Source organism: Camelus dromedarius, chromosome 11 (genome assembly GCF_036321535.1).
Source record: "Camelus dromedarius isolate mCamDro1 chromosome 11, mCamDro1.pat, whole genome shotgun sequence".
NCBI lineage: Eukaryota > Metazoa > Chordata > Mammalia > Artiodactyla > Camelidae > Camelus > Camelus dromedarius.
This window is the reverse complement of record NC_087446.1, coordinates 10,939,671-10,967,651: the sequence shown is the minus strand read 5'-3', so window position 1 is coordinate 10,967,651 and position 27,981 is coordinate 10,939,671. Positions and strand designations below refer to the sequence as shown.

General features: G+C 42.3%; 1 protein-coding gene across 4 annotated transcripts; it reads left to right on the top strand.

Moving 5' to 3' along the window:
- The first annotated feature begins 60 nt into the window (after positions 1-60).
- HMGXB4 (HMG-box containing 4) lies at positions 61-27,981 on the top strand. 4 transcript variants are annotated; one of them, XM_031463156.2, is made up of 13 exons: positions 80-126; positions 4,675-4,773; positions 5,118-5,222; positions 5,416-5,564; positions 5,925-6,003; positions 6,111-6,225; positions 6,782-7,737; positions 18,220-18,301; positions 19,225-19,289; positions 20,118-20,223; positions 21,142-21,311; positions 25,347-25,469; positions 25,941-27,981. In XM_031463156.2, exons 7-13 carry the CDS (start codon positions 6,850-6,852, stop codon positions 25,983-25,985), a joined length of 1,479 nt encoding a protein of 492 aa, XP_031319016.2. In that variant the 5' UTR covers positions 80-126; positions 4,675-4,773; positions 5,118-5,222; positions 5,416-5,564; positions 5,925-6,003; positions 6,111-6,225; positions 6,782-6,849; the 3' UTR covers positions 25,986-27,981. The 4 variants fall into 4 exon arrangements, with proteins under 4 accessions (XP_010988217.2, XP_031319017.2, XP_010988219.2 ...); XM_010989915.3 differs by lacking the exons at positions 5,118-5,222; positions 6,111-6,225 and having other exon boundaries at positions 61-126; XM_031463157.2 differs by lacking the exons at positions 4,675-4,773; positions 5,118-5,222 and having other exon boundaries at positions 66-126.

Below are 27,981 nucleotides of genomic sequence, written 5' to 3'. Positions count from 1 at the left end.
CCTTCCCGAGCGGAGTCTGCGCTCTGGGCTCGACTGAGGCTCCCTGGCCGCTCGCGCTTTTCTCTCCTTCTCCAAGATGGCGGCGGTCGGCGGCGCTGAGGCGGGATCCGGGCGAGAGGAGTGAAGGTAGCGGCGAGCCGAGCCCCCACGAGGCCGAGCTGGGCCCCCACCCCCAGGCGGCAGCGGCCCCGCCCCGCCGCCACCCGCCTCCTCGGGCCCGCGACACCGCTCCGAGGGCGCCCCGGGCCCGTCGCGGCCTAGCCCAGGGGCCGAGCCGGGGACTGGAGTAGCGGCCGCAGTCCGCCCCCGGGAAGGGGCTGGAGCGGGCCGAAGGAGGAAGGCGGGCGGGAGCTGTTCAAATGGAGAAGGCGGGAAAGCTGCGGGGCCGGGAGGGGGCGTGCGGCCGCCCCGGGGGCCTGCGGGCCGAGGCCGCCCCTCCCCCTGCCCGGGCCGTCTCCGCCCTCGGGGGCGCCGGAGCCGCCGGGACGCGGGAACCCGGGTCGGGGCCGCCGTGCGGCTCGGGAGCCGGGACGCGGGGTCCCCGGGCTGTCAAGGGGCGAGGGGGCCGGGGCGACGGGAGGGCCGGGGCGGCGGCCGGCAGGAGAGGACGCGAGGAGCTTTCTTCTTTTCCTCTTCGCACAGCGTTGTCGAACTAGCTGTTGCTGCAGAACTGCCGGGAGAATCCCTTAGGTTTGCCGTGGGGAGCCACAAAAATGGTGGTCCTGGGGGCTCTTTGTAGCAGTAACCCGGTGTGGTGTGTACTCTTTGCGCGCGACCCAGTTTGAACGTGCTTACCTAGCGGGATCTCGGTCCAGGCCCATTTCCCCCCATAGCTGTTACTGGTAGACTTCACTTTATATTGTATCACGCCAAAGAAGAAACATCTATCTCCCTGCTTCCTGATAGCTAAGCTGGTGGCTGATTATATTTCCCCATAGCAGAATAAATTAAAAAACTGAATCCAAAGTAGAGCCTGTTGATTGGACAAGGCTTGTCAAAATTTCTGCTGCTGGGTTTTTTTGGAAATGTGTGTTGTCAGCCAATCTGTGCGGTGGTCGTGGTTCCGCTTAATTGCACTACAATGAGAGGATTCAATCCCCATCCCAGGCTGTCGGGATCTCTGCAGTTTCCAGAGCTGGCAGGGGCTGTGAGTGCTGCATAGGTAGGTTCTTGGAGAAGGGAGTGGCAAGAATTCGGAGTCGCTGTGTGCTGAGATTGGAGGAAATCTCGACGAAAATGAGACCTCACCTACTAGTATCCTAGAAGTAACAGCAACAATTCAGAAACTGGCAGCAGCTGGACGTGCATCTTCCTTTTCCTGCACTGACTGGCACTTTGAGTTCGTGAGAGGAGGACTGGAAGAAGAGAACACGGAACCTTGAACAAGGCTCTCCTATTGGACTCGACCTGGATCTCAGGATTTCACTTACTGCCCGGTTTCCAGGCTTACTTTGTTTCTTCTTTTTCAATACACATTTACATTCTGGGATGAAGAAGTTTGTGAGTGATTGCTGGGGCTCAGATTACGTCAAAAATTCACCTTCCAAAACTTTTTTTTTTCACTATTTATAATTTGGATTTTCAAAATAACCAAAGTACTGCATCTGACGATTTTTGGTTTCTCCCTGATTATTTTCATAATCCAGAAAGCAATGCCTGAACCTGACCCATATACTTATCTACAAGTGGAAGAGCAGCTCTGTCTCCCCTTTTTTATCTCCTGAAGAAAAATCCGAAAAGAGCCACTTAATAATTTGCACCTTTCAAAAGTACACTTTTTTTTATGATGGCATGTTTCTTACTTCCATAAACAACATTAAATAATGAACTATTACTTCTGTGGTCTTTTCTTAGCCCACTGAGAGGAACATAATTTTAAAATTATCCCTGCCTCTTGAAGTTGACAGCACTGAATTCTATCAACTCCAAAATGACGGAATTCAGGAGAATGAGTTTTAACACCTGTTTTACTTTTGCCAACATTTAATGTAATTATGGCCTCTGTCTTCTAATGTGAATATCAAACCTAATATTTTTCATTTTCATTAATCCTTGCAATCTGCTGCTTAACCCTGAACTCTGAATTTATCGTGGATAATATTCAAGACCTGGAAAGACTATCAGGGGAGTCATCTGATCTTATGTAAATGTTGCCTTAACTCTGCCTTTCTTCCATACTGTTGCTTGAGACTTCTTTATCTGGTTTCATCTTTCTTCTATGAGTCAGCAACCAAAACTGAGCCCTGGGCTGAAATAATATCCTGATTTTAAAGAACCTAGAAGTTCAGGGTCCATCAGTCTGCCCAAGCTGTGAATGAGATTGTGTTTAATTTTAGTTTTTTAAGCTCTTGTCTGTCCCAATTCTTTAGTGAATTGGACGTGCCTTCAGGCCCTGTTCTTTTTTTACCAAGGTTATTTAATCTTCTGATTTGTAAAACTCTCTTCAGTGTCTTTATGAATTCTAATTCTAATTTATAATTCTAATACATGTTGCTGACACCAGCACACGTTTTCTGTGCTGCTCTGTGCCTCTGAGGATCAGCTCCTTGTTTTCCGTTCCCTTTTACAATGTTTTTCATCCACTGGTTGTTTTTCACAGCAGTCGGTTATGAGACCATGAGCACTTTTTCATAGTCCAGTCAGTGACATCATTGTTTGCCTTCTCATACTGTCTTCAGAGGTACTTATTCCTATTCTGACTGTTAGCTGTTCAGCTCTGTTTTATGTTAGTTTTGATGTTACCAAAGGGAAGGCCTGGTTATAAGTCTCAGTCTCCATACAGAAGAGCATTTTCTTACTGACAACAAATTGATGGTCCCATTGATGATGTTGAATATTTAAGATATTTTTCCCCATTATTTTTCAAACGTTCTTTGCCAAAATTCACGTTGGCATGGAAAACGTTTAACTTGAGGTCTCAAGTTGTGGTATTTCTTGGCGTTATCAGCCTGTGAAAATTAATGGGGTCCCTGTACTCTTCTAATAAACTCACTACTTTAGTACCAGTGAGAGGATATACTATTTTCAGATGAGTGGGTATAATCCCCTATAGTGTTCCCCCTCCCTTAACCCGCCTTGGAGTTACACCCCTTGGGTGGAAAGGGGATGACAGTAATTTCTGTTTGAGACAGTTTAATGCCTACTGCTGGAACATGGAAACTGGCTGTGTCACATGTATCTCGCCTCCTCACATTTCTGCATGAGACCTGACCTTATAGCCCCTTGATTTCCTGTGAAAAGCCCTTTGAGTAAGCCATTCTCCAACTATCTGTAAAATAACCCAGTTCATTTCATGTCTTCACTTCACTCAAGCTTCTCTTACCTTGACCAAGACCATTCTTCATTCCACTTCTTAGGGAAGTGGAGAAATGCTTTTTTATGTTTCTTAATCTTCCCTGTAAATCATTCTTGGTAATATTTCTGTTTTCAACTCAGGCATATGTGTGCATTGTGTTTTATCTGACTTGTGCAATTAGACCTTTTTTCTTTGAGTTATTTTAAATGTGACTCTTACGACAGTTTCCTTTGTTAATTCATCTTTTCTTTCACAAAAGTTACGTACTTCAGTATTACCCATCCCTTCCTCGAGGTGTTGGCAATGTCTCATTGAAGTGTCTTTCAGCATTTCTAAACCCCATTATAGTGATGAAGGTAAAATAAAATTTCAGTAAATGAGCAGTCACATCAGCTTTTAAGCATGTCACTAACTGAATGAGGACATTTTCAATATATTTAGTATAGAATATTTAAATTTCCTGCAAAGACTTTTCCTGTAGGAATTGTGACATTTCCTGTCCTAAAAGTATTTGAAGAACTTTACCTTGGAGCGCAGTTTATGGCTTGTCATCCTCAAAGTCAAAATGGACATGTAAACTTGAATGCCGAAAAAGTAATTTTAACAATTTAAGGCAACATTTAGAACTTTTAAATGATAGTAATTCTTCAAATTAGTGAAATCTTAATGATAAAAATGCCATCACCAGTGGACAAAGGAAAATTCCTCCTTATTTTCTCCTATAACCTTTAAGAAAGGCTTAATAATGTTAAAAGCTGTCCTATGGCCAAGCAATATAAAAAGTATGCCTACTTTTACAGTTCCATGATTTTGAGCAAATTCAGATAGCCCAACCAAATGCAAACCAAAAGAATTATGCTCTAAAGATCTTTAATATCCCTGTAATGTACTCGTCATTTCTGTTTAAATTGTAATACAATAGATTTTAGCCCATCACCAATTCGGATGGTAGGTTTTTGTGGTCTCAAATGTGGGGTATAATCTGTCTTCCTCTGTATCCTGCTTTATCTGTGCATTTTGTAACCATGATTGAACCTATCCCTCTGACTTAATGTCAGTTCTTACCTGTCTCAGTGTTGTCAGTCCTGTTGGCATTTCAGAAATTCTCATTAATTTTGAAGTATTTTTTTTCTGTGGAAAGTATTTTATATACTCCCCTCCAACAACAGCTTTAATTCATGAATCAAATCAAATTAAGCCTAGTGCACTTCCTACACTTTCAGCCCCAGAATATTTACAGAGTCAGAGGTGACAAGACGCTCCTTTATCTCTTGCCGCCCTTCCCGTCTGCCCTTGGATCACTGCGCATTTCCATCTGGAAGGTTGCTTCTCCACAGTGATTTCGCATTACAGGAGGGTTTTCCTTCTTTGTTTCTCAGACCTGGTCCTGTAGACGGGAAGGCGCCTGGACACAGTGACACATTCTCAAAGGCCCTGCAGGACCGCCATGGCTTATGATGACTCCATGAAGAAAGAAGGTATGACCCCTTAACCTGAGAAGCATTCCAAAGGGGGTGTCCTCTTCAGCCCTTGCAGCCCGTGGACATAGAGACCAGGACTGGCCATCACAGCCTGGACTCCCAAGTGATGAGCCAGAGCGCTATTAAAACTCCACGTCATCCCCAAACTGGGCCCATGGAGACGAAAACCAGGACAGGGTTCCAACACAAGAGTCTGAAACATAAGTCTCTGTAGTGTATTGGGGTGAGCCCCTGCAGCACTCGTGGTCCTTGCCAGCTCCAGTGTGCAGGGCTCTGGGGACAGGAACCACACAGTGGACTCCCACAGAGCAGCACAGCACATGAATCCTTATTCTTTTCAGCCTTACCTCTGCAAGTCTGTGTCCACCTGCCAAATCACAACTAAGAAACCATGTCTGAGGATGCACCCTGGGCCTTTGCATAGCGTGGAAGCGTTGTTTCTTCAGGTTTGATTCTTATATTTGCAGCCAAGCCACCAAGACGTACTCTTGTCCCCTTGGATCTAGCCCTGTATCCCAGTGGACTTATCGAGTAACGTTAATTTGAAAATGGAGGGACTGTTGCGTTACACATGTGGCGATTTGTTTGTTACTTACTTGACTCTATCATTTCCTTTCCAAATGAATCTGTGCTGCTCAGATTGCTTTGATGGTGATCACAGCTTTGAGGACATAGGGCTAGCTGCTGGCCGAAGCCAACGAGAAAAGAAACGCTCTTACAAAGATTTTTTAAGGGAAGAGGAAGAAATCGCTGCTCAGGTCAGGAATTCTTCCAAGAAGAAATTAAAGGTAAATGCTAAACATTTGAATTAGGAAAGTTTTAAACTATTTTGTATCGTATTTCCTAATATTTGAAGAAAGGAGTTTCTTTTAAAAATGTTTACAAAAAGACATAAACATTATTCACATCTATTTTTACCATTTCCTGTGTTTTACTTTATTTTCCAAAGTCAGAAGTCATCAAAAAACAAGATTGGTTCCAACTGAATCACTTTGCTCTACACCTGAAACTAGCACAGCATTGTAAATCAACTATACTTCCATAAAAATAAGTAATTTTTTTGTAAAGAAAGCAACAGGATTGGTTCCAAACTGCCTTTGCCTCGTCATCTTATTCTTGGTCAACTCTTCTTCCTCTTTAATTTCCAGGATAGTGAACTTTACTTCTTGGGGACGGACACGCACAAGAAGAAGAGGAAGCACTCATCTGATGATTACTACTATGGAGGTAAGGCTGGGAGAGGGCAGCAGGTGGGAGAGACACATCTCTGGTTCTTGGAGTCGGGGTAGGGGAGAGGGATCCAGATGTTGCTGACTCAGTGGCCTATTTAACAGGACAGTGGTTCTTGTTCTGAGTGCCGATAAACCAGTGTGAAGGAGGAGAGAGGTGGAGGGCTGGTATTTTGGAGGATTCAGCATAGAAGAACAGTCTTCATTTGTGATACACCAGGTACCAGGTTCCTTCTCCCCCCAATCACCCACTTATCTTGTGCCCATTGTTACCGAGCGTCCCTTTTGCCATATGTAGTCCTGGGCCCTCTGGCCTGCACCTGTGGGTTCTCAGTCCAGCACATCTCCACTGACAAGACCAGTTTTTCTTAGCTCTGTTATACACATAGCTGATGAGACTAACTCTTTCCTAGAATGGATTTGTCCTGAACACAGGAATAAATGATACTCTGTCTGCAGTGTAATCTAAGTTGTAACTACTCGTAATCCCACAGCTATGGTCCATTCTTCGGGGTATGCTCTCTGGTTGCTTGCGAAGACTCAGTGAAGAGAAACAACATTAGTGGCAAGAACTGTCTCCAGGGTCAGAGGCAGAATCTACCAAGCCAAGAAGCACGTGGGCATCGTCTCTGGATGTTAGGAATCAGTCGAAGGGCCTCCCCTCAAACCATTCCTGTTAGCCTCCTCCTCATCTTACTTGGGTGCTTTTGGTGAGAGAGGAAACTGGTTGGAAGTTGCTCTGTCATGTGGACATCACTCCTCTTGATTATTTCTAGATATTTCGTCTTTGGAATCGTCACAGAAGAAAAAGAAAAAGTCCAGCCCGCAGTCTGCTGATACAGCCATGGACCTGTTGAAAGCTATCACTTCACCACTGGCAGCAGGCACCAAGCCCTCCAAAAAGACAGGAGAAAAATCCTCTAGTTCTTCAAGCCATTCAGAGAGTAAAAAGGAACACCACAGGAAGAAAGTAAGTGGAAGCGGTGGGGAACCATCCCTGGAGGATGGTGGTTCCCATAAATCCAAAAAAATGAAACCGCTCTATGTGAACACAGAGACTCTGACCCTTCGTGAGCCCGATGGCTTAAAGATGAAACTCATTCTCTCACCAAAGGAGAAGGGAAGCAGCTCGGTTGATGAGGAGTCTTTTCAGTACCCCTCTCAACAAGCGACTGTGAAAAAATCCTCTAAGAAGTCAGCTCGCGATGAGCAAGGTGCTTTACTCCTAGGACACGAGTTACAGAGCTTCCTGAAAACAGCCCGGAAGAAGCACAAATCCTCCTCAGACCCGCGTTCATCTCCCGGCCCTGAAGGCTGTGGGGCTGATGCCTCCCAGTTCCCAGAATCCCACAATGCTAACCTTGACCTTTCAGGGCTAGAACCTATTCTCGTGGAGTCAGACTCCTCCTCGGGTGGGGAGCTAGAGGCGGGGGAGTTAGTGATAGATGATTCTTACCGGGAAATCAAGAAGAAAAAGAAGTCAAAGAAGAGCAAAAAGAAGAAGGACAAGGAGAAGCATAAAGAGAAGCGACACTCCAAGTCCAAGAGAAGTTCAGGGCTTCCCGCCGCAGCCGTGGGAGAGGTCCCAGCACCACCTGGCCCTCCTCCCAGCACCCCGTACCCCGGAGCAGCAGCTCCTCCCCCACCACTTCCGGGCCTCCATGCAGATGGGCACAGTGAGAAAAAGAAGAAGAGAGAGGAGAAGGACAGAGAGCGCGAGAGAGGAGACAAGGTAAGGCATTTTTTTAAAGTATGATGCGTAGGAGGTGAAGCAGGCTTTTCCCCGACAGTAGTAAGTGGACTTGGAATTAAGCAGCTGAGGTGAACCGTCAGGGATGCAGCAAGGTAAATCTGCTGGAATGATGTCAAGTATGAAATGGACCAGTGGTACAAAAATAGGTGCCATCTTAATTATTCATGGGTTTTCTTGATAGAGTCGTTCTCCCACTGTGCCAAGCAGAGGTTTAGAAATACCAACGCTTATTCTGACCTGCCCTTAGAATTCACAGAAGGAGCCAAACCCAGTTTCTTTCACTCAGCAGCACAGTCTGCCTGGGCCAGTGTGCAAAGGTATCCTGTGAGTTCATCTTGAGAAACAGATTTTCAAAATTAGGAGAATAATGAGCGAGTTAACAGAATAAACTAACGGCTTTTCACTAACCGATGTTGGCTACTTTCTGGTATTTTTAGTGTCAAAGATGTGTTCTCCCACTATTTGAGCGCTTCCTGTTTGGCAGGCCCAGTGCTACCATTGGCGTTAAGAGGTGGAAGGATGAGCAGGATGTAGCCCTTGACCTCAGGGAGCTCACTGCTTGTAGAGGAGATAGGAATGAGAACTTAGCCCCCAAGATTTGATTTCTTTCTCACAACTCAAGAAATTTTCTAGCAGTTGTACTTTCCGGGCTCATGACTATGTCATTACAGGTTTCCTTTAAAAAATAAACTACCCGCCTCCCCGCCCCCCGATTATCAAAGTAATATACAATTTTTTTAGAAATTTAGAAATTCAGAATAGTAAGAAAGAAAAAAATCATAGTTTTGCCACCTAAGGACAACCATTTTCTTCCTTTGTAGTTCTGCAAAGTGAAAATGTTACATAAAGTCTGAAAAAAAAGCAACTAAGAAAGAGAAAATCAAATATATTAAGAATATGGGATTAGCAATTTCATTTCAGTCTAAAATTTGACGTGCAAGTTATTTTCCCCACTAGTAAGACAGCCTTTTAAGAAAGTAAAAAAAAAGCCTCCCAAGCTAAGAATCAACATAAGCATAACATAACTGGCTGGTCACATACTGGGTCAGGTTTTATTCATTTGTTTATTTGAAAACTGTTTCATGAAATAGTACGTATCCTGTGTAAGAATGGGTGTATTCTGAGAACCTCCATTCTAGTGATATATGAGAATGCCGTAAACTAATCTTACAGCGCTCAGTGTGAGGGGGCAGGATGGTCAGGGATAGCTCAGAGAAGAAAAAGGATTTCAGCAGAAGGGGGCACGTGGAGGCAGAGAGATGGTCAGGAAGCAGCGTAGCAAAACAGCTGAACCCTCGTCCTTTGTTTCCAGCCGTCTGATCAGTATTTCTGCCTGGATGCCTTGGGTACTTCAGACCCTTGTGTCACTAACTCAGCTCATCATCCAGACTCCAAACCTGCATCTCCTCCTCCATCTCCTTCTGTAATCCCCATGTCCTGCCAGCCAACCCAAACTCAAAACCACATGCTTATCATTTTTCTCAGTACTTCATTATGAAATTTTTCAAACAAAAAGCATTGAAAGAATTGTACAGTGAACACCATATGCCACCCATTGAGATTCTACAGTTCATATTTTGCTGTTTGCTTTATCATTCATCTTTCCATCAATCCATCTTACCTTTGTTAATGTATCTTAAAGTAAGTTGTAGGCATCATAAACTTCATCTCTCTACTTCAGCTTGCATATTATTAACTTAAACTCAACATTTGTTTTCAGAGCTTTTTTTAGGTAAAATTCACACATGGTAAAATGCACAAATGTTGAGTGTACCATTTGATGAGTTTTGGTAAGTTCACACACCTGTGTGACGAAATCTCCATGAAGATACAGATATTATCCTCATTCCAGATACCCAGAGGTATTTCTCATACCCCTTCCCAGTCAGTCCTCACCCTTACAGCCAACTGCTGTTCTAATTTTGTTTTCCAAACTTAAGGTTCACTTTTACATTTCCCTCTTCCCTGCCCAGCCCCCAGTACTTCCACTCAGGTGTTGAACCTGATATTCGTCCTCCTTAATAACTTCCACATCTTTATGCCCTCTCTCACCACTGCCTCATCCCTCTCTGTACTTAATGTAATACATGGCTCCCTTTCCATTTCTTCCCCCACACGGTGAGTCTTACACTGATGCCAGAATAAACCTAAGTACCACTTGGATGACAACAGGCATCTGTTCAACATCCTCAGTGGATCCTTACTCCTTTATGTTCGACCATAAGACCCAAGAGGACCGGGATGAGAAGTGATGGAGCCCAGAGCGGCCTCTTGTAGCAGACACACAAGGGCCCTGGGTGGGAGGAGGGGCCCTGTGCTGGAGGGGAAACCAGAGAGGGCTTAGTGTCACGGAAGCAAGGGACAGACCATTTCAAGAATAGATTGGTCTCATGCCTGAGAAGACAGGAGTTCAAGTGTAGTGGGGAGAATGGAAGCCAGGTGTCTGACAGAGTTCACACTAGAGTGAGAAGCGAAGGCAGTGGGGGGATCTTTCACTGGAGAGTTTTGACTGATACAAAGAAGGGAAGTTGCACTGTCTCCCTGGTGAACAGTGGCACTTTCAGTGTTGAGTTGTGTTTTGGGAGTGGTTTTTTGGATGTTTAAAATTTGTTTGCCTGTTTGTTTCTTTGTGGTTGAATCCTGCTTTCTAGGAGGAGTAGAGAAGTCAGATGGTAATGTCTTGAAGCTTCATTCCCCCTTTAAGATCATCCCTTTGAAGTTGGGGTTTTGGTTTATACTGGAGGAGCAGGCTGTGGTAACATTTCAAAAGACACCTTGCTTTGGGTTTTAGTAAATCAGTAAAAGCCGATTCACTGCTGCTCAAATAAGAGCTGTGATGTTGCCACTTCAGAGGCACACCTTCACTTACCTGTGTGTTTCCAGAATGTTCTCATTTCCTCCAAGCAAACGAAGGCTGGCCTGGTGGCCTGGTGCCTGGCACACTCAGACATTACTGTTAATCTAATAAACTAAATTCTGAGATAAAACTAGACTTGTCCTGGTATTATGTAGATTCTCTCTGGTAAAACTGAGGTTGAGTAACAATAGCAGTCAGTGGTTCCGGTTAGTCAGTGCCATCTTTTGAGAGCCTGTTGTGTGCCAGGCTTTCCTGGGCACTTGTGCACACAGAGCGGTCATGACTGACAGGAATTGGTAGCCCCCTTTGATGGAGGAAGCAGCTGGAAAGAAAGGACGTGAATTTTAATAGAGGCCTTTAACCCCGAGCCTGGACTCTTTCCACTATCACGCATGCCTCTCCAAACCTGTAAAAGAGGGTTACCCAGCCCCGTAACGCACCCTTAGTGAAGCTAATAGGAGGTTCTAGGTTAAGGGAAACTGATAGGGTGTCCTGGAGTCAGCGATTTGGCCTATTGAGACATAAAGATGTTGTAACGAAGTGGCTGAAAGCTTGGACCCGGGTACAGCAGACTTGGGTTCTTGGTCTCTTTGCTACTTACTAGCTTTGTTCCCTTGAGGTTGCTTCCTCACTTCCCTGCTCACTTGTGAAATGGGGTTACTTAAACTGACCTAGGTGTACGTGTGACATGCTTAGCCCACGGCCTGGCTCAGCAGATAGCTGCTGTTGCAATGACTTGCTTTCATCCCGAGCTCTTTGGAAGCATAAAATATACTTGAAAATATCTTTTTAAAACTTTTTTTTTCAACCACTCATTTCACATATTAGACCAAGCAAGGAGACTATGCTTTTATGGTTTCATTTCTGTTTTCTTTTGCCTTTTAATATTAACATCCACCTTTTAGGAAGCAAACTCTGCAGTTACCACCTGTTTGGAAAACAGTTAAAAACCAAAGAGAAAACAGGGTGTCTGAGGAGCAAAAGCAGATGCTATAGAGTGAATTTCCTCTAGCTCGTGGAGCACTTCATGGGCACTGGGGGAAGGAACGTTGGCTGGAGACGAGCCCCTGGACCACTCTGACCCTGATCTTTTCTTCATAGCATAGTGAACTAGCACCCAGCCTGCTTCACATAGAAGAGTGTTGTGAAAATCAGCCAAGGTAATCCAAGTGAACGTGTGCACTGCCCTTTACACATACAGCTCTGGGGCTCTGCTGTGCATTCAGTACATATTTATTCTGCACTTTGTGCCAGGCACTCGCCAGGTGCTATGGATACAAAGATGAATAAGACCCAGTGTCAGCTCTCAAAGAGCTCAGGGTGTAGTAAGCGAGGTTGGGAAGTGTCCGGCATGTTGAACGTCAGCAGAGACGTGTGCAGAATGCTGAGGAAGGCCTCTGAGTGTCAGAGAAGGTTTCAGGGGAGATACCACCTGAATTGAATCTTAAGGCCAAATAGGAGTTATCGGGTGGAAAGGAGGAGCAGGCATTTCAGTCAGGGAGTGAAAAGTGCATGTGAGGGCAGGCACTGAGATACAAGGGGCATAGGATGTTCAGAATTCCCCAGGACGTTAGCAGAAGGTTCAAAGTAATGGGTGGAAGACAGGAAGAGTTGCTGCCCTCTAGGAGAGGGCAGTAGAGTAATGGTCAGTAAATTACAAGAATAACAGCGAAATGTATGGAGTTGTTCATAGGTTCTAAGCACCACACTAAGTTTTTTATCTATGGTATATCAGTGAATTTTCACAAGCACCCCATCATGTGTAGGTCTTACTATCACCATTTCACAGAAATAAGCTCCAAGAAGTGAAATTACCTGCCCCGGAACACACACCTGATTAGTGGCAGAAGAGAAATTTAAGCCCAGGTTTTTCTGGTTGCAGGATCCATGCTCTTTCCACCATACAGAAGGAATGTTTAAATTCTATGCAGTGGTATATTATGAGAGAGAGCAGAAATAGTTTTCCATTCAGAATAGTTAAAATAAAAGCTTTGGTGTGGAAACTTTGCTTCTCTGGCACCCTGTCCTTTAGCCAGATCAGATTTGGGGATTTCAGTCAAGTTAGTTCAGAAGAGCATCAGATGGTGGCCCTGCCACTCCCTCAGCAAATGACTGGATCTCAGTTTCTCATCTGTAAAATGTCAATAATGATGGAATGTACCTCGTAGGTTTGTTAGGAGGCTTAAATGAGTTTCTACAGGTAAAACCTAGGTGAGAGCGTCTCCTACATGGTATTCATGTCAGTGAAGAGACTGGGTTCCTGTCATCAGCAGAAGAAAGCCAAGTTCTATTTTTAAGTTTCATAAATTATATTTTGCCTTAACCCTGAGATGTTTTATCCTTTAAAGTATGTTATTAAACTGGGGTCATAGATGCACTTGAAGAGGCATTTTCATCAGACTTTCTCAGAGTTCTGTGATCTAAAGGAATTAAGTGTGACTGCTTTATAAAAAGCAGTAAGAAATTGCTCTTAATATAGATCTTGATATTGTGACATATGTCATCAAACATTTAAAAGGAGGTTCTGGCTATAAAATTACAACCTTGTGAGTTACACTTAAGTGGATTTGTTGCCAGTCGTTTGCTGCTAATAATAAAGTATCCAAGTTTTTGAAATATTAACATTTTGTTAAAGGAGAGCCCAGATTAGATCTAAATGTAACCCCTGTGATTCACTTGACATAATGTATGTTTTCTCATTCTTGCCTTAGAAAGTCTAGGGTAGAATTACTGGTCTTGCATTTAGAATCATGTGGAAAAGTTTTGTATGTCTAGAGATCAGCCATTATTTGTGTTATTTCTAACTATTAATTTAGAAAAATGCCTATGCTCTGGAAAAAATTAAACCGTTAGGCTTGAATTCCAAACTTTGGGTCCGTAGGCTGGAGTTGCATCTTAGAGCATGATGGGTAGGTTCTAAGGTCAGCACAGACAATGAAAACTGTTCGAGTTTCCCTTGAAAATCTCTTAAGGCGGCTGCATGATGAAGGCCAACAGATTCTCAGTCCAGCAGAAAGTCAGCCCAGTGCAGCCGGGTTTTTCTCTCTTCGGCACCAGATTAAGTCATTGGCATATGTTAAGGAGCCATAGTTTTATTTTATTTTTTAAGTTGTGTCAGCTACCAACATGAGAATCACACTGGGGTAGTGAGTTGCACACACTGAGGGAGGCATCCAGGAACTGTCTGGGGAAGGCAGATTTATACTCTGTCTCACTCAATCCAAGGAATAGGTTCTTAGAGCAGAATCACCCAGACTCGTCAGTCCTTACCTCCCTCTCTCTCTCATGGCCAAATATAAAACTGACATGAGCTCATGTATTTGTAGTGCCACTTTGTTTTATCTTGGGCCCAATAAAGGGGGATTTGGAAGGATTACAACACTTAGAGCATTTGGGGATATGAAGCTGCTACTAAATTAATAAAGGAAATGCAGCCCCTAGAACTCACTTCTGTTGCATCTCTGAACAGGACTGGCTCCACCAGGAGAATACCGGAAAATAGGACCTTTACTATGTAAATGGCATGTTTAAAGCAAAGGCCTTGCTGCTGTGGTTTGTTGTTTTGGGGGGGAGGGGTTGTTTGTTTTTGTCTGATTTAGGTCAAATAATTTCACCCCATTAGCCTTCACCAGAATTGCTATTTTTTAAAAAAAATCTTGTATTGGCTTCTTGGAAGCCACAGCTTCTATTTTGAAAAATAGAGAGGGAATAGAAAAGAATTCATAGCAGTTTTCTACTGTGGTGTAACAAATTACCACAAATTCAGCAGTTTAAGAAGACCTGCATTTATTATCTCGCAGTTCTATAGATCAAGCCCAGATAGGGCTCAGCCAGTTTCTCTGCTCCATCTCATGAGACTGAATCCAGGTGTTGGCTAGAACTGGTTTCTCATCTGAGCTGCAGGCCCTTGTCCAGGTTTTTGGCAACATTCAGTTCCTTGGAGCTGTAGGACTCATAGCAACTCATCTTTGGGTCCAAGGCCAGCAGGAGAGTGTCTGCTGCTGGGTCTTACCTCTTTTAAGGGCTCACTGGATAAGGTCAGGCCCACTCCAGATAATCTCCCTTTTGATTCGCTCAGATTCAACTCAATCGGGGACCTTTATTACATCTGCAGAGTCCCTTTTGCCATATAACATAACATAACACGATCACGGGAGCAACAGCCCCTCAGATTCACCAGTCCTGCTCATGTCCAGGGGCGGGTCTGTGAACACCAGGGACGGAAATCTTGGGCACCATCTTGGAATTCCGCCTACCACAGAGATAACGTTACTCAGTACCTACTGCAGTACCAAACACTGGCTAGTTCCCACCTTTTTATCCAACTTTTACTTGTAGGGAAACTAAAGCTCAGGGAAATAAAGCAGCTGGGGTAGCTAGTAAGTAGTGCGGTGGATTTTCACTTAGCTCTGTTGGCCTCCAAGGCCCAGGCTCTTTCTGTTTTGCCACATTATCTCCAATAAATCCTTTCCCTTCTCCCGCCCTTTCCATATATTTGCTTTTCTGCATCCCCACTGTCTTGGCTGTGGGCCTTCACCATCCCTCCCAGGCACTCCTGCAGCAGCCCCCGATTGGGCTTCCTGCCCCCACTCCTGCTCTTCCCAGGGCATTCTCCAGGGTCCTGAAGTGCATCCTGACCACGTGGCTTCTGGAAGCTTAAAGTACTTGAATCACTTCTTTCCAGCAGAGCCCATAGTCTTTTTTTTTTTTTAAATTGATGTATACTCAGTTACAATGTGTCAATTTCTGGTGTACAGTGTCAGTCATACAGATATTTGTTTTCATAATTCTTTTTCATTATAGGTTACTACAAGATATTGAATATAGTTCCCTGTGCTATACAGAAGAAATTTGTTTTTTATCTGTTTTTATATATAGTAGTTAATATTTTCAGATCTCGAACTCCCAATTTATCCCTTCTCACCCCCTTTTCCCCTGGTAACCATAAGATTGTCTATTATGTCTGTGAGTCTGTATCTGTTTTGTGGATGAGTTCATTAGTGTCTTCTTTTTTCTTTTTTTACATTAGAGTCCATGCTCTTTAATACAGGTTACAAGGCATCCACCTCTAAGCGCTTCCTACTTCGCTGACATCATCTCTTACCCCTTCGATGAGTGTTACCACGTGTTGTTCCCTCTGCCCAGAACACTCTTAACTGTTCTTCACCTGGCTAAGTCTACGCAGCTTTTGGGTTTAGATTAAATACCGCTTGACTGCCTAATTAGCTAAAGCACTTCTATTACATGTTCTGTAACACCCAGTACTTCCCCTACAATGTTGTTGATTTTATTATGATGACATGTTTATCTGTCTTATCTCTTAGATTATGTGTCTGATCCTTGGCTGTTTTCCCTACGTCTGACACATAGTGGATGCTTAGCAAATATGTATTAATAAATGAATGGCAGAGGACTTTGATAGGTTACTTTTTTTCTGTTTCCCTTATAGTCTCCTTCATTTTAGTCTGCTTTTCCTTCTTGGTCATTGAAATACTTTTAATACCATATGTCAGAACAGCTATCCACTTCTCAGGTGTTCTATTCAGGATCATATAATTAGTATAAGGTGAAGCTGAGAAAAGATGGTAGGCCTTTAAACTTTAAATGTCATATGTTTTCCAGTATTTTATGCTGCTTGACAGCCTTAGAATAAGATCTGGGCTTCAAAAGCTCATCCTCTTAACTACCACTGTACCCAGGACAGGTACTCAATAAATACTCGTGTATTTTCTACGTAATTGAATAAAGTCCCTTATAAGAGATATGAGAGGACCCTCTCTTCAGTATGTGGATTTGGATCTAATTTATTGAATGAGAGTCATGATTAATTTTGTAAAGGTAGTCCTAATTTTATATTATAGCTATAGATTGCCTTGTGGAATAGAGAGCATTAACCTTTCACAGTATTATAGCATGTTTGAGAAAACATTGTTAAAATTCCTTGCAAGTTTTATAATATGGCCAAGTCAGGTCAATGGATAAGCTGCTTTAAAAAGATTAGTCTAAAATTTTTGAAGCTAAATTTATAACAAACATGCCATGATTTTTATATCCAAAGAAGGGCTGTCTCTCATTCAAAGCAGCTACTTGGGAAGGTGTTTCAGGAATGTTTCCACTCTTCAAAAATGGTTTTAGAATTCCTTTTGGAATTAAAGTCAGAGCCATCACACAAGTGTTTTTTTGTTTTGTTTTGTCATAAGTTTTGGCTAGTCTTTGGCCTTTGACAGTAGTTTTTTTTATGAAGACATTAAGAACTAAGGTGAACAAAGTGTGTCATCAGGCTTAATTTAAAACAAGCTGCAACTCTAGTCATGAGACAGGACTGTGTTGTTTGTTGGTTTGTTTGGGTCATAAAATACGACTCTTAAGGTGAACAGAAGTTCCCAGTAGCTTTTAAAGCCCTAAACGTTCCTGTCATTATAATAACTGCAGGACCAGAAAGTACTCTCTTGGGAGGAGATAGAGGACTCACCATATTTTGATACTTACAGATGAGGGTTTCAGGAAAGCCGTACTGAAAACGTCAAAGGTTAAAAGGGATCATCTTTTTAAATAGGAACCTTTTCTGTAAGAAAGCAACGTATTTGTTTTCTTTGGCCCCTAACACGTAGCCCTAGAAGTCAGGCTTCCTGGGCTGCAGCCATTCTGGTGTTATGGCTGGCGTAGTTGTGGGACTCAGGCAAGTCACTATTTTTCAGAGTTTCCTTTTTCTCATCCTCAGGATGAGAGGTTTGGACAGATGCCATCTAATGCACCTTTTCAGGTGGGAATACTTCTCGAGTTTTTTTCCTCAGTCTATAGATAACTGTAAAATGGAATGTATAGTAATAGAGAATGTAATCTATTGTTTTATATATCCCTTGCTGAACTGGCTTTAAAAGCATATTTTGTTTTTGTTCCTCAAAAAACATGTGTTGCTTTTGGAGTTGTCATAATGCAGTGAAGAATAAACATAATTCAAGTAGTACCAAGCAGCTTGTTGAGTGAAAGAGGTTCATCTTACACTGACTACCAAAGAATTGTCCTCGGTTATTTATCTGCTTCTCACCTAGGACCACAAGTATGTGAATAGTAAAATAATGATAAACTACAAGCGACAGTAAAAGCAGGATCTGGAAAATTATAAGATTAGAAATCAAAACCAGAGGAACGATATGAACATAAATTTGGCTCTTGGCTTCCTGGCCTCAAAGTAAGGGGAAATTATGTGGTTCTTACTTTCAAAGAAGGCAAAAAATACACACCCCAGAAGAAGTAAAGATTTTCTTAGCACTTAACTCTAAAAGAAATTCATAACATGAGATTGTATGTGGGAAGAATGGAGGACTTTACAAATAATTATCAAGTAAGTGCAACAACCTGAAAAATCTAAAAATAATTTAGCATGTGATTTTTACCTTCTAAGACTAAAACTGATACTCATCTCTGAGCCATAAGAAACATGGATTAAAAATTAATTTTCCTGTTTAGGAGAGCCGGTTAGTCGTTCAGAACAGTCTTGATGGAAAAGTGTAGGTAACTTTTCTGTTTTGTTCCATAAATGCAAGGTTACTCAACTTGTGTTCTCATGAAGTTTTGTCCTGTTCTATTTTTATGTGGACTAGCCAAAAAAGAAGAACATGTCGGCCTATCAGGTGTTCTGTAAAGAGTATCGTGTAACCATTGTGGCTGACCACCCAGGCATAGGTAAGAACATTTCTCATCTTTAGCTTTTTTACTTTCCATTTGTATCTCTGAAGCAGTGCAGTTAATTCAGTCGGTCAACAGGCATACTCTTCCCATAGTATGAAAAGAACACAAATCTCATTTCTCTCCTCAGTTGTGCAAGTCCCTTTAGATTTTGTCTTAGTTTACCCCATCCGTAAAGCACAGTGCTAAACATGCAGTTGTTTATTTCCAAGATTTTACAGTTGACCTTTTGCTTAAACTGCCCTTGGGTTTGAAGTTAGAGTGAGATGGCATGTTATATTGTTTATGTTTGTCTCTGTGTTAGAAGTTACTGAGGTGAGAGCTACAATTCAAACTGTAGACACATCACTTAAGCTCTACAAACCTCAGTTGCCTAACGGGTGAGCTAGCTTCTCAACCTCACCAGAGCTGTTGTGTAGCACAGATGAAGCCCCGTAAAAGCCACGAATATACTTTGTAAAGTGTGACCTTGCCGTACACGTGGAAGGACAGCATTACACATCTGGAAGATCGCTTCTGAGCTGCTCTAGGGGAATTCTTTGTTTCTGAGCTCTCAGAAATTTGGTCAAAATCTAACATCTTTATCAAATTCTGCATAACATGTTTTCTTTAACCTAAGTTGATAAGCCCTGTTTCGTGGGATCAATTAAAAGATACCAGAAAGATGCTTAAGGAATAAATCCTTAGAGAGTAGATGTGTGAGAATTTGAGTCTTGTCTCATGACCACCAAAACAGCCCCTTCCTTCTAGAAAAGAATCAAGAAAAGTGATGGGGTTTGGTTGGTTTTCTAACAGAATCTTGTGCTATTTAAATCTAATCTTCAAACCGTTTTACCAATGTTTGCTCTAATCAATCTTCTGTGTTGTTTATGGTTAAACTTTTACTGTATCCAGTTATATTTTTTACTCTTTTATGCCAGATTTTGGGGAGCTTAGTAAAAAACTGGCTGAGGTGTGGAAGCAGTTGCCAGAAAAGGACAAACTGGTAAGTATACTTGTACAGACATGTTTTTGCTTTGTGCCTTCCAAAATGTATAATTCTATAGACTGTCCCAAACAACACTGAAAATAGTGGAAAAAAGTAAAATCGGTGGAAAATGGTTTAGCAGAGGGCAGTGAACTGGTTGGTGCCAGTTCACTCTAGGTGAGGATTTAGCTGCAGGGAGGCTGTCTTTTCTAAACTGATCTAATTTTCTCCTAGCAACCTTACATTGAGCCAATAATAGAAACACAGGACAGTGTTTACCTGGTAGGTAGATTCCAGGTCATCATCCTCATCAACCAGTATCCCTTACTATCAAGAAGCTATTAAGAATGAATAAACAGTCATATCTGAATTATTCACAGTCATTTTCCAATTAGATGACATGAAGATGCTCTAGGAATTAGAATTACCTCCTTGCTTTAAGGTACAGCTCATCTGGATGAAACAGCTATTATGTGTTTCACCCAGGTAGATTAGTTCCTGTTTTCGTGTCATCGTTGTACTGTTGGTGTTGCCCACGTGCAGGTTGGACATTAGACTGAGGCAGATGTTTCCTCTCTGATTTTACATTTCGACCCTTAGAGTGATCTCAGACTGGGTGCTGCCATCTGACCTTCAGCACGGAGGGATGTTCAGCTAAGATATTACTGTCTTTGCTGTCTGAAGCCTGTTCAATGACCCTCCAGCTTCAGAGTTAACGCCAACCCTCTGTCTGCTCCCCTCCACTCTCCTTCTTGTCTTCATCCTCCTCTTCCAAGACTGCTTTCCCTTTTACTTTTTTTTTTTTTTTGCCCTTTGTAATGTATTTTTGCCCTGATCTGATTGCAGATTTGGAAGCAAAAAGCTCAGTATCTGCAACACAAACAGAACAAAGCAGAAGCTACAACTGTGAAAAGAAAAGCCTCCAGCTCAGAAGGTTCCATGAAAGTGAAAGGTAGTGACCACACCCTCTCTGGTTTTCCTGCTTTTCCCTCGAAAACTGTGACTTCTGCTCCCTTACTAGTAAACTGGGAGAGCAGCCTGTGTTAGAAGCAGATCTTGATATCTAGGTATTGTTACGGAAACGACACACCAGTCAAGAAACAAGCACCACTCTGAGGGTTGGAGTACTCAGATGTATTACGCCGGTGGGCTCAGAGGGGCTTCTGCTCCGAAGATCTGAGCACCTCCAAGACGTGCGCATGAGGTTTTATAGGGTAAAGTACAAGCTTGGGGTTTTTGGCCAATAGGCATGGAACAGCTTTAGCAGCATTATCATCACAAAAGTGGAGGCAGGGAGGCAGCAAACCAACATTCCAAAGCCAGATATGTGTCTTTGAAAATCCAGCTGGCTAGCAAAAAACATAAACAGCAAACCAACACTGATAAACTTAGATTTACAAGTTAGTCCAGCAGAACTCAGATCAGTATTCCAATACTTAGACTTGTGAGTTATCTTGTTAGCCCAGCCCAGCCTCTCCTTCACATTCCTAGACCTGTGAGTTATCTTGTTAACCAGCCCAGCTTTTCCTTCACAGTATTATTACTGAATATTAAAATTTGCCCCCCAAATTTAGAAAATGTAAATCAGAAGTTAGCAAAGCTTTCTGTCAAGGGCCAGAGAGTAAATATTTTAGGTCTGAGGGCCATATGCATTCTCTGTCATGTATTACTCTTTGTTTTTCCTACAACCATTTAAAAATCTAAAATCCATCTTAGCTCACAGGCCAAGCACAAGCAGTCACGAACCAGATTTGGCCCGCAGTCCATAGTTTTGTTAATGCCTGGTAGAGATCATAAAAGGGGAAAGTTAGGAAGAACATTTTTGTGGTGTTGGAGGCCGTAGGCAAGCTTTATTTGTCTCTGTTCTCAGCTTCCTCTGCAGGAATACTGTCACCCCAAAAGAAATCTCCACCCACCACCATGCTGTTACCCGCCTCGCCAGCCAAAGCCCCTGAGACAGAGCCCATCGATGTGGCTGCTCATCTCCAGTTGCTGGGAGAGTCCCTGAGCCTCATTGGACACCGCCTGCAGGAAACTGAGGTGAGAACGAGCGGCACGACTCCAGCTGCCAATACAATTTGAATCCATTTACTCACATACGTTGATTGAGCAACTACTGTGTGCTGGATTATGCCAGGTGCTCAGGATACAGTGATAAAGAAGATAGATGGTAATAGAGACGTCTGGAGATTCGGCATCTACCTACTGGCTCTCCAAGGTTATGCTAATACTGTCCTACTGAAACAATGGCACAGAAGGAAGTTAGAATACTCTGTAACTTTTTCCCCCCAGTTTTATTGAGATATAATTGACATATAGTCCTGTCATTCATTTTTATTTTTTAAAAATGCAATGGAAAAAATGAGTCCACATCCCATGGATGCTTTGATCATTTTTACTGCAAATTCATTTTGAATTTTTCTGTGCATTTCCAACAGGGTTTTGAATAGGCAGATTAGGTTGTACAGGGGATGAAGAGTTCCTCTACAGCTTTGAAAATAGGCAGCAAGGGAAAGGTTAAGGTTCTCAAGCTCTTCATTACTCTGCACTTGAATTACATAGTGCTAGTACCCTAAGGAGATCTTTGTCCTTTTAAGCTTTAATTTCAAAATCACTTATCCTACAAAGCTGTCGTGTTCCATTGCCATTACTATATTCAGTTTCTAATCATGTTGCCCCTGGGCTCACTCAGTATGTAGTATTTCAGTTTTCCACTGGGTCCTAATAAGATATTTCAGAAAAGAAATCAGTCTAAGCTACTGAAGCCATTTTTCAGCTGAGAAATCAGTGTAGGAATATGAAACTATTCACTTGCTTCTATATGGAAGCTGAATTATTATTCATCAAACAAAATACCAGGGAGTGGGTACAGCTCAGTGGTAGATCACATGCTTAGGATGTACCAGGTCCTGGGTTCAATCCCCAGTACCTCCGTTAAAAATAAAGACGTAAATAAGTCAGTCAGTCAGTCAGTCAGTCAGTCAAATTACCTGCACCCCCAAAAAGATAAATAAATAAAAATAAAAACAAAATTCCAAAGGCCACAAGAAATGAAGCTTTGTCTAAGTTCTTTGACTAGTTTCTAAAAATTCAGTAAGTGTCAAAACAACTACTTTCTTGTAAGCTCAAGTATTTGAGTAGATATAAATATTTCCTGAATAAAATATTCAGGAATCCTTATCTATTTTTCATATTTAGACATTCTTATGTTTCCTAAAAACGTTAAAATTAAGAATGATTTGTTTTGTTCACCTTCCATATTCCAGATTTCTCCCTGACATTTCTATTCAGTTCAGCAAAGATTTGTTAGGTACTTAGGCATTATTTCAAAAATTGAGGGGAGCAGAAAATCTGAATAGCTTCCCGATAATTTCCTATCATCAGGAAACTTACAGACTAATTGGAAATAAAGAATAGATACATAATTAGCAAAAAAAAGAAGGCAGCTTCTGTGAGCAGTTGCTATAGAAAAGTTACATATATATATGTTGACCAGAAAAGGAAAAGAATATTACAGAATCTCTAGTCCACTCTTTTTTTAACGTAACAGTCTTATTGAGGTATAATTCATACACCATAAAGTTTACCTTTTAAAATGTAGAATTTCGTGGCTTTTAGTATAGTCACAGATCGGTGGCTCCATTACTACTGTCTAATTCAACGTCATTTTCCTTACCCCCAAAAGAAACCCCCTACTGTGTGTCAGCAGTAACTCCCCATTCTCCCCCTACTCCACTTTTCCCAGGCTTTAATCATTCACATAGATCTTCACAATTTTGCAATTTCCACATACCACTTACACTGTTATTTACATTACATTTTTAATTAAATAAATATATCCATGCTTTCACAATGATATCCTCAATATCACAAGTGTGATATTCTAATCAAAATTGATGTATATCAAATAATTAACGTTCACCTCTATGCCACCTAGAAGCAGTAAACGTGCTATGCTTTAAGGAACACTGATTTATACAGTTTCCTCATTTAAAGATTAAATACCTGAAGCCTAATGAAATTAAGTGACTATTATTCCAAGTTTATGCAACTACCTGTGACAGAGCCCAGCTTGCCTCACTTCTAAGGCCGCCCTCGTTCTGTTGTTCATGGCACCTGAAGCAGTCAGAGCAGGGTTCAAGAGAGCTAGGGGAGTCAGGAGAGGCTTTGTGGAAGGAAAGTGGTGTTCCAGCTGGACCTGAAAGAGTGAGCAGGATTTCATATCATGGAGATACTGGAGAGAGAGGTTTTAAACCAAGAAAACAGCATATATCTGTTTCTCAGCCTTGCATGCAGAGATGGGTGAAGAGGCCTCCATCCCCACTTTAACCAGACCTTTTAGCTGTTTTTTGGGGTTCCACTTTAGGTTTTATTTCATGCTAAAATGATGAAAAACTAGAACATGCAATGCACAAGGTGGGGGAAGGCTAAATATTAAGGGTATAGTCCAAATTAAAGAGGAAAGTGACTATTCAGAAACCGCAGAGAATTTTTGAGTAGGGAGGAATGATCAGAGCTCTCATTTGGTTTTCTCTGAGAATATCATCTATTTTAGATCGGGAGTGAAAAGAGACCAGAATTGGGGGAAAATTATAACAATAATCTAGTCTAGACATGACAAAGACTTTATTTTAATGCAGCAGATATTTACTGAGAGCTTACTCTATGTGGAACACCAGGAATTACTGGGAGGTTATAAAAAAAAGAATAGGACTTGGTTCCTGCCCTCAGGTTGCTTATAATCCATTGGGAGAGTCAGGCATAAAATATTAGCTATAATTCTCTGCAGAGCAAAAGTAATGGGATATCTAATTGCTATCTTTCAATGAATGCTCACTCAGCCATTCAGCGTGCTGTACATGGATTCTTTCTTTCAATTCACATTGCAACTCTGTGAAGCAGAATTTGTATTCCCTTATTTTATAGAAGGGAAAACAGAGAGGTTAGGGAACATTCTCTGGAGTTTAGCCTCTCTGTGCTGAAACACTGCCTTGAGTTTGGTGGCATGACCTCAGGGTCCATGCTCTTAACCCTTTGCTCTACTGCCTGCCTTGGAAGGAGGGGGAGACACTGGACAAGGAGGGTGAGGGAAGGAAGAATCAGTGGCGGGAAGGCCTTGAGACTGGGCAGTCGCGTGAATGGTGGTGACTAGCCGAGGAAGGGATGCTAGGAGGAAGGGTAGGGTATCTCTCTTTACAGCATGTTGAGACTGAGAAATAACCAAAATGAAAGACCTAGCAGGCAGCCAGAAATACAGTTTTGGAGATGGTGGTGTTGGTAATAATAGTCATTGTTCCTGATACTTTATCATCTCACTTAATCCCCTCCGTGCTGCAGACGCTGTTAGTACTGTTTTACAGGCACAACACAGGAAGCAGCGTGCCCCTTTCAGTGTGTGGGGCAGCCAGGTTCTGGACCAGCAGTATTGAGCTCATTCTCTGAAGGACTCAGCTCTGCTGCCTCCCGAGGTGATAGGTCCTCATCGTATTTCTAGTCAAAGCAGATTATACAAGAGCTGGGGAGCAGTGTTTGCAGCAAGCAGTCTCATTTCTTATCTCTTTGAATCACAGAGATATAGACAATGTGAATTGTATGATTTGTCAAATGTTAAAAAAAGAAAAGTACCATCAGCTGTCAGAAAGTGGCGTCATCAGCTATACGTGGAGAATGTATGTGTCTATATTGGATGTTAATGTGCAGGGCTGTAGAATTCTCAGCCATCACACTTGAGCTAATATAAGAAAAATACTTTTGCATATGTGGTCTCTGCAAATCTCAGCAGCTCTCCAGAGTAGATAAGGCATTTTTTACTATTTTTAAGTATAGATTTTTTCTTTAACTCTTCTTAAATGACTAACCCAAGGTCACACAGAGGGTAAGATGGGTTAGGAATATAGAAAGGAAACCTGGGAATGCATTGAGTTATCAAAGCAGATCCCTTCCAAAACCACTGCAAGTTTCACAGAACTGCCTGAGACTTAAAGAACCATGTGAGGAAGTCACCCAGAACCTGGAGGAGCAGCAGGAGTGTGATCCGAGTTACAACCTCCTCTCATCTAACGCTGTCCCTTTCAGGGCATGGTGGCTGTGTCTGGCAGTCTGTCCGTGCTTCTGGACTCCATCATCTGTGCGCTTGGCCCCTTGGCGTGTCTGACCACACAGCTACCTGAGTTGAATGGCTGTCCCAAACAGGTTTTGGTGAGTTTTCCTTGTTTCCTTGGATTTTGGGGGCCAGACCTCCAGGGAGCCAGAGAGGCCCTGCCTTAATGAGTTCTATCAGGCGCAAGCTCATAAAGCTTCCTGGATGTAGCACTGCCTTCAGCTGTCAGCCCGTGGAACATGGGCTTTCAGTGAAACAGAAAGCGTGCCATGTCCTAAGACATCTCTCCTTTGGAGAGAAGCGTTCTAGCCTTTAAGGTACTTCAATCCTGTGTTTCCTGTTTGCTTTTCTACAAAGCACAGGAGTCTTCTGCCTCTATTTTACTAGGATTAACTGGAGAAGTCAGCAAACAAGCTCCTAGCATAAAGACAACAGGAGACTATCTTCATCTCCCCCCGTTTCCTCTAACTCTAGTCTTTCTTTCCATCTCCCTCCCCTGAACAATGAAATATGTCTCAGAGAACTAAGGAGAAGTCCTCTTCACTGAACCTTTTTCCCTTGTTTTGCAGTCAAACACACTAGACAACATTGCTTACATCATGCCTGGACTCTGACCATAAAGCCTCCTGGGACAGAAACCTTATCCCCCCCATTGCTGGTTTGTGTATATATGACTGTTCCAGATCCCTTCGCTGGCCTCTGGGTATAGGTTTTAAATTTTTATATATATGCATATACATATATATATATATAAAATGTACAATATATACATAAGACTGTAACTACTTTGCTTTTAATAATTTTATGAAGTGGCAAAGGTTTAGCCAAGAGGAAAACCTTGGCATGAATATGGGCTTGGGATTCTTACTTCTCCTGTGGTGGATAAATCTGCCTTAAAAATCAATGTAACTTGGGGCCTGGGGGCTTGTTCTGGATGCCAAGTGCATCTCGTTATGGACAGCTAAAATGTGATTTTTTTCCAAACTCAGTTGTACCTCCAGACCCATCACTGACCATTTGCCTTACCTGTCTTACAGTCTGAAGTGTGATGGGAAAGATTATGGGAAGATGTCAGTTAACTGAAAGTACAAAGCTTTTCAACTTGAGGTGACCTAGGTGGGAGGTGATAAAATCGTGCCCATCTTAAAGCTATTGCAATGGTTTAAGTGAACTTAGTAGGGGGTTCATTCCAATTCCTGCTCTACCAGTGTCCACGTCTTAGTTCATTATAATCATTGGTACCATTGGCAGCCTCAGTAGGGGCCAAGGAGTTCTGTGAGCCCTGGCGAGGGTAAAGCTGTCAGTGCCAGCAGCTGAACGGCCTATACTGTGAGCTGACCCGGGATACTTGGTCTGCAGGACCAAGAGCTGGTACCTCCCTTGGCAGCGTCAGCTTCACTCACGGTTCTGTGGCTGAGTTGTTTGGTGGTTGTAGAAGGTGCACTTTGCCCAGCCTGATTCCTGGGTTCTTCTCATTGGCTCCCCTGCTGGGCAGATAGAGTGTTCTGCATTCCACACGAAAACGAAATTGCAAAAAAAAACGTACTCTATTCTCGTGTAGGTTTATTTATGTGCGCGTGTGAATGTGTTTTAATTATGTGTATTTAACTCTTTAAACTCTCTTAGATTTTAATTTATCCTGTAAATTTCTGTATATATAATTTAAAAACAAGAGCCTCCACCAGCAACAGCATGTGGAAGATAACAGATTTTCATTTCTTCCTTTCTTCCTTCCTCTGGTCCCCTCTGAAAACTCCAAATCATTTACACGTTAAGGTATTTGTGCCTCACAAAGGAATCATTATGTTGGGATTCTAATCCTTTCTGATTCAATAATGTCAAGAAAGTAAAATAAAAAGGAATGTTACCATTCCCAGCTGCCCTCATTTCCAAAGAACCAAACTTTTGCTTCCCAGTTCCAAAGAAGACAGTTGAGTGCTTCAGGGTTGTTTTTAAATTTGGTGTGTGATTCCACGTCAGAACCAAGCTCTGAGATCGCTGTGCTTTCTTCCCTTGGCCTGGACGGAGCACTGCAGCATCAAAGTAGATCTCTGAGGGCAGTGCAGCCAGCCTGCATCCTATTTAATTCTTTCCTTCCTTCCCACCAGTGTGGTCACAAGGCTGTGTTTCTTAAAGGTATTCTGGGTACTGAATGCCTTTCTCACCTCAGAGCAATTTTGAAATTTAATTGAGGAAACAGGAATGTTTGGGAACCAAAATCAAGAAGAGCAGAAATCTTGGCTTGAGTTCATGTGTTAGAATCTGTACCAGGCCTCATCTGCACACATGTCAGTTTCCTGTTCGACACAGGGTATCAAGGAAGGGCCTTGAAGACATAGGTTAGTACAGAAAGAATTCAACCCTACCATTGTCATTTTACACATTAATGAAATCCTGATGAGGAACTGCTTTCTGTTTGTTTGTTTTCCTTTAAAATCCAACCCTATTGTATTTGTATTTAAAATTTGTACACATTTGTATAATAATCTGTTCCTTGTGGCATTTGGTACTATTAGAGGAAAAACTTTGGATTCAGACCTTCTTGCAGTTTTTATATCATTGTTTTATTTTGTTTTTTAAATAAATTCTAGCGGTTTGATCCAAATCCCA